The 10052-nt window shown below is 43.8% G+C and overlaps 1 protein-coding gene across 1 annotated transcript in view; it reads right to left on the reverse strand.

The window, feature by feature from the left end:
• The window catches only part of IGSF5 (immunoglobulin superfamily member 5), a 93519-nt gene extending 88327 nt beyond the window's left edge, over positions 1 to 5192 (reverse strand). Inside the window, exon 1 of the mRNA XM_077807242.1 lies at positions 5139 to 5192. Coding sequence (XP_077663368.1) covers positions 5139 to 5192 — 54 coding nt within the window. The remainder of the gene's footprint in view (positions 1 to 5138) is intronic.
• Between the last annotated feature and the right edge of the window lie 4860 nt (positions 5193 to 10052).

A 10052-nucleotide genomic window follows, 5' to 3' on the forward strand; every position in this document is an offset into this window, starting at 1 on the left:
AAAAAGTTAAAGTGAGTTTCTAGGGCCCAACTCCACACTTCTTTTTGTGGCAAAGTTAATCCTCAAAGTGCAGTTGACAGGACAAGGTTTCAGTGCTATTTACCTAAAGAAAATCAAATGTATTGGTTACAGTCCCCACCACAGCAATTTGCAAGCCCAGCCTTTAGGCCTCAATAGCGCATTGCAATGAGGCCCACCATGTTCAAATGGTCATCTGGACTAAGTCATTATTGTAAGCGGAGCATTTGGTGTGCCAGGGCTGATGTGAACTTCCTCCAGACTGCTGGCTGCCTGCCTGCAGCTTGTACAGTTCATGAGCTGCCTATGTGGCCCTTAGGCCCTGCAAAACCACATGCATGTGAGTAACTTTAAGCATGTAATTGAACTCAATGAGGGCATTAAGTGCAATAGGACTACTCACACACTTAAAATGAGGCATATGCATAAGTCTCCGCAGGGTCAGGGCCTTAGTCATAAAAGGCCTGGTCCTGCCAAGTGTTAAGAACTCCTGTGAGGCAATGAGTGCCCTCAACTCCCATTCAAGGGATGAATGAACTCCTCTAGAATGTACAATGACTTTACCATATTCTACAGAGGGTTTCACATAAAAGCACTTGCACCTTTTAGATTTTATTCAGTAATCCCTTTAAATCAGCCTCCAAATTTTGATGGTGCAGGTCATGATTTTCCACAGGATTAAATACTGGTAGACTTTGCAGTATCTTATCCATTGTTAATAGGAAAACAGTGCTGCTAAATCTGCACCATCTGGTAGCCTCTAATAATGAGGCAAGTATAAATAAGTGCTTATGATGACAGTCTCCCCTAAAAGATCCAATTTTGAGAACCGTATCACCCATCTAGTTGCGTATGTCAAAGTTCCAGGGATGCTGCAGCTGTATTGCCCCTCGATGGCCCACCAACAGCACTGTCTTTAGGCTTCTGGCTCCCAGCCATCACTCCCTCCTGACCGGGGATATGAAGGCTGCGTAGTTCCCTGCCTTACACCGTGATAGCGTCAGCCAAGCCAGTCCGCCTGAAAAGGCCAGCACCTGTGCTTTGCTTTATGACCAGTGTCATGCCCAGAGTTACAAGTTACCACACAGCTCCTTCTAAGCAACCACATTTATTCTTCAAGTAAAAGCATTACAGAGAAAACATAAAAACAATAAAAGTTCCTAAACGCATGCTAAAATACTCACTAGAGATCATCCCCCTGCAACTCCAGCCTACGGCACTGGTAGGTTTTAGTCCTTCAAAACCCACAGCTGGGTTTCCCCTGTGGTTACAAGTTCATATCCATCTAAAAAAGATCCAGGATTAGAACAAAGGTTGTTTCTTTATACCGCTGGGGCCTTTGGTCTTGGCCTTCTGTAACAGGTAATTGGCAGAAAATGACCCTCTCCTCAGGGCACAGCTTCAAAAGGCTGGGTTTTTGCATAACTGGAGTTGGGGAATTTGCATTAACTTCTCCCAAGGGATTCCGCAGGAAATCCACTTAACACTTATTGTCCCAAAAGTCCATACTTCTCTGGCACATTTTCAGTATAGTCTTTCTAACTCCCAGGTCTTACATCTGTCACCCTCCAGAGAGGTTACATACGATCCCAGCCCACAATAATACATACACTTAATGCAATAAGGTCTTTCAAGGATATTGCAGGAAATTGCCAAATCTATCTCAGCATGAACACAGAGTCATAGAGTTTAAGGCCAGAAGAGGGACCGTTATGACCAGCTGTTTTGACCTCATGCCTAAATCAGGCCAAAGAATTTCACCTAGTGATTCCTGCATCAACTCAATAACTTGTAGTTAACATAGAACATAAATTTTAGAGAGACAGCCACTCTTTATTTGAATAGTGCTGGTTGGGAATTTTCCAATGAACCAGTTTTTCATCAGAAAATGCCAATTCAATGAAACTGAAATATTTTGTAGAAACATTTTGGTTTTGATGAACTTTCACTGAAACACAGACAGGTTTCCATTAGAAACCTGCCTAGTTTCCCGCCAGCTTACCTGGTGTGCTGCTCTGGAGCCGGGCTTCTAGTGTCAGCAGCTCCAGGACAGCCCTGTCCTACATAGTGTCTTGGGGGAAGGGATCCCTGGGCTTCCAGGCTCCTTTCCACAGAGCCAGAAACCTGGGAGCCCTGCCTGTAGCACAGACTCTCAAGGTCTAGCCTCCCAGCTCTGCAGCAGGGAGCCTGAGAGCCCAAGTTCAAGCTGGGGCTCTCAGGTCTTCTACACCCCCTGCTCCATGGCTGGGAGCCCGGCAGCCCAGGAAGCATGGGGAGTTCTGGGTCACACAGTTTGGGGAGTCCCCCAGGAGTTGGACAGCCAGCTGCTCCATTTCATTTAGAAAAGAATCAAACCAAAACTGTTTGATTTGTCTAAAACAAAAAAATTCACAATTTCCATCCTGTGGGAAATGTAGAAATTTCTAGTTTTCTAAAGTGTTGGACTTTCCCATGGAAAGGAAATTCCAAGTTTCAACCAGCTCTAGATTTAAAGACTGCAAGTGACAGGATCCACCCCATTCCTTGATAAGCTGTTTCAGTGCTGAACAACCTTTGCTGTTAAACATTTGTGCCATATTTTCAGTGTGAATTTATATAGCTTCAACTTCCAGCCTTATATCTTGTTATGCCTTTGCCTGCTAGATTAAAGAGCCTCCCAGAATCAGAAATCTTATCCCTGTTTAGGCATTTATAGACCATGATCCAGGAGCGGCAGAAGGTCCCTAAAAATGGGGGGGCCAACAGTGCTGAACTCCTGGCCCTAGCCCCTGTGCCGCCCCTCCCCGCTGGGGACCTGCCCCTGCACCGCCCCTTCTCTCCAAGGCCCCACCCTCACGCCACCCATTCCCTCAAGCCCCTGCCCTCACACCATTCCTTACCCTGAGGCCCCGCTCCCGCACCACTTCTTCCCCACAAAATCCCACCCTCTGCTTGCTCCTCTTCGCCCCCCCATCTCTCAACTTTACAACCAGTAAAAAGTGGGGGGGGCATTGCCCGCAGGCTGCCCCCCTTCCAGCACCCCTGCCATGATCAAAACACCTCTTTAATTTTCTCTCCAATAAACTAAATAGATTGAGTGCCTAAGGTCTCTCCTTTCTTTAGCTTTTCGGTTTTCAGTGCAGGAGTTATCTGTTTTCTGTGTCTATACAGTATGCCGCACAATGGGGCCCCAATCCAGATTGGGGCTTTTGGGTGCCACCATAATATTAATATTTACTATCACCGCTACTATTAGTAGTGACATGTTTTCCAGACCTCTAATAATTCTTGTAGCTCTTTTCTGAATTCTTTCCAGTTTGTCAACATCTTTTTTTGAAGTGTGGACACAAGAGCAGAACACAGTATTCCAGTACTGGTATCATCAGTTAAATGCAGCGGTAATACCATTGCCTTACGTCTACTTGATATTCCCCCTGCTTATACAGCCAAAGGTCACATTAGCCCTTTTAGCCACAGCACTGCTCTGTGTTCAGCTGTTTATCTTTCATAACTCCTAAGTCCTTTTCTGTGTCATTGCTTTCCAGGATACAGTGTCCTATCCTACAAGTATGATCTACATACTTTGTTTTTACAATTATATACAGGTCATCGAATCTGAAGACAAAGTACTGATTCTGGAACTTGCTGATGGCACTTTACAGTAACTAGATATATGCATGAATCTGTCTCATTTTCACAGATACAGTTTGTGCTGCTTTTTCCACATAGTCTACTTTCTCTGTACAATCCAGCCTTCTGCATTTTGTTCTTTAGAGCAGTGGTTTTCAACCTTTTTTTCATTTGTGGACCCCTGAAAAATTTCAGATGGAGGTCCTACCCCTTTGGAAATTCAGACTGTGGTTCATGGACCCCTACCATAGAAGTCTTAGACTGAAAACTGACTGAACAGAATTCAACTATAAATGTTACATGTGCTCGGACTGGCATTTGACGCAGTGTGAGAAAGGGTGCCAAACTGTTGGCTTCTCTGGTAACAACAACACTTCTGGGTTTTGACTTGTAGGTGGGGGTAGTCACATAATTTTGATCAGAAAAATGGAATGCCTTTTCTGGGATCTGAAACTTTATTTTCATAGTCACCTTTTGTGGACCCTTTAAACATCGTCTGTGGACCCCCAGGGATCTGCAGACCACAGGCTGAAAACCATTGCTTCCTCCCTTGACCTGCGCCACTTCCAGCAGCTCCTATTGGCCTGGAGCAGTGAACCACCGCCACTGGGAGCCGCCATCAGCCAAACCTGCGGATGCGGCAAGTAAACAAACCGGCCTGGCCCACCAGGGGCTTTCCCTGCACAAGCAGCGGAACAAGTTTGGGAACCACTGCTTTAGAGCATATGGCATTGCGTGTGGCTCACAAAATACAAGGGTAGCATTTTCCTTTATTTTTAAGTAACCTATCTGTCCAGTTTATTGTCAAACACACAGTATTTGGAAAACAATTTTAGATGGTCATTTTTCATACTCACAGATTACAGGACTTCCAGATGTTTGAGAAATACTTAGCCACTCCAAACATAATCAAAGAAAATATAACAGAGGGCAGGGAAACCAGTGCAAGCAAATGAATCCTTGCATTCTTGAGAAAATACCACCCAGACAATAGTACAGTCCCATAGAAATAATGATTGACAACCAAATTTCCTATCACTCCTTTTCCTCCAACTGGTCTGCCTGCCAAGATTTCCTGAATCTGGCTGGAGCCCGGATTTAGGGCCCTGGAGGGTGGGAAGGTCCCAGAGCTCAGCCTCCAACCCAAGCCTGGAAGTCTACACAGCAATGCAAAGCCCCTCAGCCTGAGCCCCGTGAGTCCAAGTCGGCTGGCACTGTGCAGCTGCAGGTTTTTCTTTGCTGTGTAGACATCCCCCTAGGAAACCCCAGGAGGATTAACAAAGGATCAATTGATAATAGATAGCTAAGAGTTTGCAGTAGTTGGTTATGAGTCACATCCCAATACTCTTTAACAACTGGACCTGTCTACCATATATGCATTAAATCTTCTCTTTCATCCCAATTTGGCCAACATTTATCCCCATTCAATCTATATATTGTACATATTTTTAACCTGACCGCTGTGAAATATCATTGAAACAGTATCTTAAAGACATTTTCTTTTATCATACCACAAACTGAGTCCTCTTTTCCGGATCAAAGCCCATTCCTTTGGGGTAATTCATTTATTCAAATCCTTTTCCCACCATGTCATATATGGACATTTCTTTTCAGAAAAGTTGTCTGCAAAGATTGAGATATTAGTTATAATTTTTTGTTTCCTAGTTGACCAGCAGACATCATTTCTATTAAGTTAGTTTCTGTATAAAAATTTTCTAGGAGATTAAGTAATATAATGCCTAAGATACTGGTACCATGGGAGAGTGGGCCAACTGATTATTATTATTATTTTATTTATTTCTGGTTGTTCATTTACTGAAAACACTTTTTTTTTTTTTTACAAAATTTGGACATTTAATGAAAAAAACTTGTATAAGAAAAGACAGTTTCTGTCCAAACAAACATTTTGACCAACAATTTTTGACCAGCTCTATTTATAAGTTATTGACAACTTTTTACCAGCCTTATCTTTAATTTAGACTGTTTTCCAGAAGAAAGAGCCAGTGGTCAGCTATGGAGAGTGAAGTTCTTAAGGACAGCCATTGGGATTCTGTGCCTCTCCAGAGGTATATAGAGGAAGCAGCCCCTTTGCTCCCCCAAACTGCAATTGTGACAGGCCCTTGTACACGTCAAGCAAATGGGGGAAGGCTCCCTGTGCATTCCCACCCTCCCTCACCACACCACACCACACCACACTGGAGCTCTGAGCTAGGTAAGTGTGTTGCTGTTAGCACAATAGAACAAAGTACTGTATTAAAAAGAGTCCCTCCTTCTTGTAATTCTCTTGCATTTGAGCATGTAAGCACCTGCTTTTAGCTTTCAGATGGAGCTCAGTAAATGGAGTTCCAGGTTAGAAAAATAAGGCAATTTAATTTTTGTTTTGGAAACATACTTCTCAGTTAAGAAATTTTAAGAAAATACTGCATAACACGTGCACAACAAATTATTGTTGCTTCACTTATACAACAGCCTCCTCAGAGCCAATTCAGCAAAGTAGACAAATATTTTGATTCATAGCTACATCTAACAGGAATCTTCAGGTATAGTCAGATATTAAAATAAACTGTTTTGTTGTATGAACTACTTTTTGCTCATGTAAATTCCCAGAGTTTGAGAGTAATTAAGAATGTCAAGACTCACATTTTCTCCTCAGGTCTTCAGGCTCAAGAGGTGCCCGAGCTAATATTGCAATCAGCCTCCTTTCTGTGCCCACTTGAATATAGAAAAGCCTTTGGTGCACTGATTAAAATCCCAGGACTGAGGCCTCTTGGACTGTGAGAACCACTTCAAGTATGTCAATGCAGTAACCATGGTAACCAAGCTACTCATGCATACTTAAAAAGAAAAGGAGTACTTTTGGCACTTTAGAGACTAACCAATTTATTTGAGCATAAGCTTTCATGAGCTACAGCTCACTTCATCGGATGCATACTGTGGAAAGTGTAGAAGATCTTTTTATATACACACAATGCATGAAAAAATACCTCCTCCCACCCCACTCTCCTGCTGGTAATAGCTTATCTAAAGTGATCACTCTCCTTACTTTGTGTATGATAATCAAGTTGGGCCATTTCCAGCACAAATCTAGGTTTTCTCACCTCTACCCCCCTCCCCCCACACAAACCCACTCTCCTGCTGGTAACAGCTTATCTAAAGTGACCACTCTCCTTACAATGTGTATGATAATCAAGGTGGGCCATTTCCAGCACAAATCCAGGGTTTAACAAGAACGTCTGAGGAGGGGGGGGTAGGAAAAAACAAGGGGAAATAGGTTACCTTGCATAATGACTTAGCCACTCCCAGTCTCTATTCAAGCATAAATTAATTGTATCCAATTTGCAAATGAATTCCAATGCAACAGTTTCTCGCTGGAGTCTGGATTTGAAGTTTTTTTGTTGTAATATCACAACTTTCATGTCTGTAATTGCGTGACCAGAGAGATTGAAGTGTTCTCCGACTGGTTTATGAATGTTATAATTCTTGACATCTGATTTGTGTCCATTTATTCTTTTACGTAGAGACTGTCCAGTTTGACCAATGTACATGGCAGAGGGGCATTGCTGGCACATGATGGCATATATCACATTGGTGGATGTGCAGGTGAACGAGCCTCTGATAGTGTGGCTGATGTTATTAGGCCCTGTGATGGTGTCCCCTGAATAGATATGTGGGCACAGTTGGCAACGGGCTTTGTTGCAAGGATAGGTTCCTGGGTTAGTGGTTCTGTTGTGTGGTATGTGGTTGCTAGTGAGTATTTGCTTCAGTTTGGGGGGCTGTCTGTAGGCAAGGACTGGCCTGTCTCCCAAGATTTGTGAGAGTGTTGGGTCATCCTTCAGGATAGGTTGTAGATCCTTAATAATGCGTTGGAGGGGTTTTAGTTGGGGGCTGAAGGTGACGGCTAGTGGCGTTCTGTTATTTTCTTTGTTAGGCCTGTCCTGTAGTAGGAGACTTCTGGGAACTCTTCTGGCTCTATCAATCTGTTTCTTCACTTCCGCAGGTGGGTACTGTAGTTGTAAGAATGCTTGATAGAGCTCTTGTAGGTGTTTGTCTCTGTCTGAGGGGTTGGAGCAAATGCGGTTATATCACAGAGCTTGGCTGTAGACGATGGATCGTGTGGTGTGGTCAGGGTGAAAGCTGGAGGCATGTAGGTAGGAATAGCGGTCAGTAGGTTTCTGGTATAGGGTGGTATTTATGTGACCATTGTTTATTAGAACTGTAGTGTCCAGGAAGTGGATCTCTTGTGTGGACTGGACCAGGCTGAGGTTGATGGTGGGATGGAAATTGTTGAAATCATGGTGGAATTCCTCAAGGGCTTCTTTTCCATGAGTCCAGATGATGAAGATGTCATCAATATAGCGCAAATAGAGTAGGGGCGTTAGGGGACGAGAGCTGAGGAAGCGTTGTTCTAAGTCAGCCATAAAAATGTTGAGCTCTATCAAGCATTCTTACAACTACAATACCCACCTGCGGAAGTGAAAAAACCACATACCATACAACAGAATCACTAACCCAGGAACCTATCCTTGCAACAAAGCCCGTTGCCAACTGTGCCCACATATCTATTCAGGGGACACCATCACAGGGCCTAATAACATCAGCCACACTATCAGAGGCTCGTTCACCTGCACATCCACCAATGTGATATATGCCATCATGTGCCAGCAATGCCCCTCTGCCATGTACATTGGTCAAACTGGACAGTCTCTACGTAAAAGAATAAATGGACACAAATCAGATGTCAAGAATTATAACATTCATAAACCAGTCGGAGAACACTTCAATCTCTCTGGTCACGCAATTACAGACATGAAAGTTGTGATATTACAACAAAAAAACTTCAAATCCAGACTCCGCGAGAAACTGTTGCATTGGAATTCATTTGCAAATTGGATACAATTAACTTAGGCTTGAATAGAGACTGGGAGTGGCTAAGTCATTATGCAAGGTAACCTATTTCCCCTTGTTTTTTCCTACCCCCCCCTCCTCAGACGTTCTTGTTAAACCCTGGATTTGTGCTGGAAATGGCCCACCTTGATTATCATACACATTGTAAGGAGAGTGATCACTTTAGATAAGCTATTACCAGCAGGAGAGTGGGGTGGGAGGAGGTATTTTTTCATGCTTTGTGTGTATATAAAAAGATCTTCTACACTTTCCACAGTATGCATCCGATGAAGTGAGCTGTAGCTCACGAAAGCTTATGCTCAAATTGGTTAGTCTCTAAGGTGCCACAAGTACTCCTTTTCTTTTTGCGAATACAGACTAACACGGCTGCTACTCTGAAACCTGTCATGCATACTTGGTGCATATGAAGTCATGGCATAATGGTACGGGAAAGTTTAAAATAAAGTGGTTACAATCAAAATTATATTGCAGTTTAACACTGGAGAAAAATGACCGTCTTTAAGAAATGAAGAAATCCAAAACATCAGGAGTGAACTTTTACTATTCAACAATCAAACATTTAAACAGTTAGTTACCGTAGTCTCTCTAGTTCAGCTTGTCATAGGTTTCCATTTAAAGCATGATTTTGAACCCCTCTAACAGGGGTGGCCAAACGTACTGACTCTCCGAGTCACATACAGTAATCTTAACAAATTTGAGAGCTGGGCATGCCTGCAGGGGCTCGGGGCTTCTGCCCCACATGGGAAGCACCAGCCGGGGCTCAGGGCTTCTGCCCCACATGGGAGGTGCCAGCTGGGGCTTGGGGCTTCTGCCTCGCAGGGTATGCCTGCCCCACTCCTGCTGAAGCCCCAAGCCCTGGCAGGCACCCCCTGTGGGACTGAAGCACTGAGACCTCCCTCCCCATAGGAACTGTAAGTAGGAGTGCTGGGGGTTCTGCCACACCCCTTGGCTTGAAGTTGTTTCCATTATATACAATGTTTGGTACAATAGCTCTCAGCACCCCTACTATAAAAATTGTTCCAGCACCCCTGTCCCTCCCCCCGCTGAGCAGAAGCCTCTAGCCCCACCACCCCACTGCAGGGCAGAAGCTCCGAGCTCTCCCCTCCCCACTCCTCTCCCAGTCTGGTAGGCAGAGAATGGGGGCGGGGAGGGCAGAGGGAGCTCTGCGAGCCACACATCAACTGTAAAAGAGCCACATGTGCCTCACAAGCTGCAGTTTGGCCACCCCTGTCCTAGAATTTCAGCAAAGGGAAACCAATTTCCCTGAAATGTCATGTGTATACTTCTACAGAACCTAAAGAGACATGTTCAGGAAAGTCTGAAGTTAATGAAACAAGGTATATTATCAATTATTACAATAGATATAAGAGATTAAAAGAAAAAGATGATTCGCTTTTTAGAAGTTTCCTAAGCTTTTTTTCTACTTGATATTTCAAAAACATCTTGGCCTGGCAACTCTAGATTTGTTTATTCTATTTACTTTAGTATGGATAGACTAGTTTTTGAAAGGGGATGTGATT

The sequence above is a fragment of the Eretmochelys imbricata genome, chromosome 1 (assembly GCF_965152235.1).
Source record: "Eretmochelys imbricata isolate rEreImb1 chromosome 1, rEreImb1.hap1, whole genome shotgun sequence".
Classification (NCBI taxonomy): domain Eukaryota; kingdom Metazoa; phylum Chordata; order Testudines; family Cheloniidae; genus Eretmochelys; species Eretmochelys imbricata.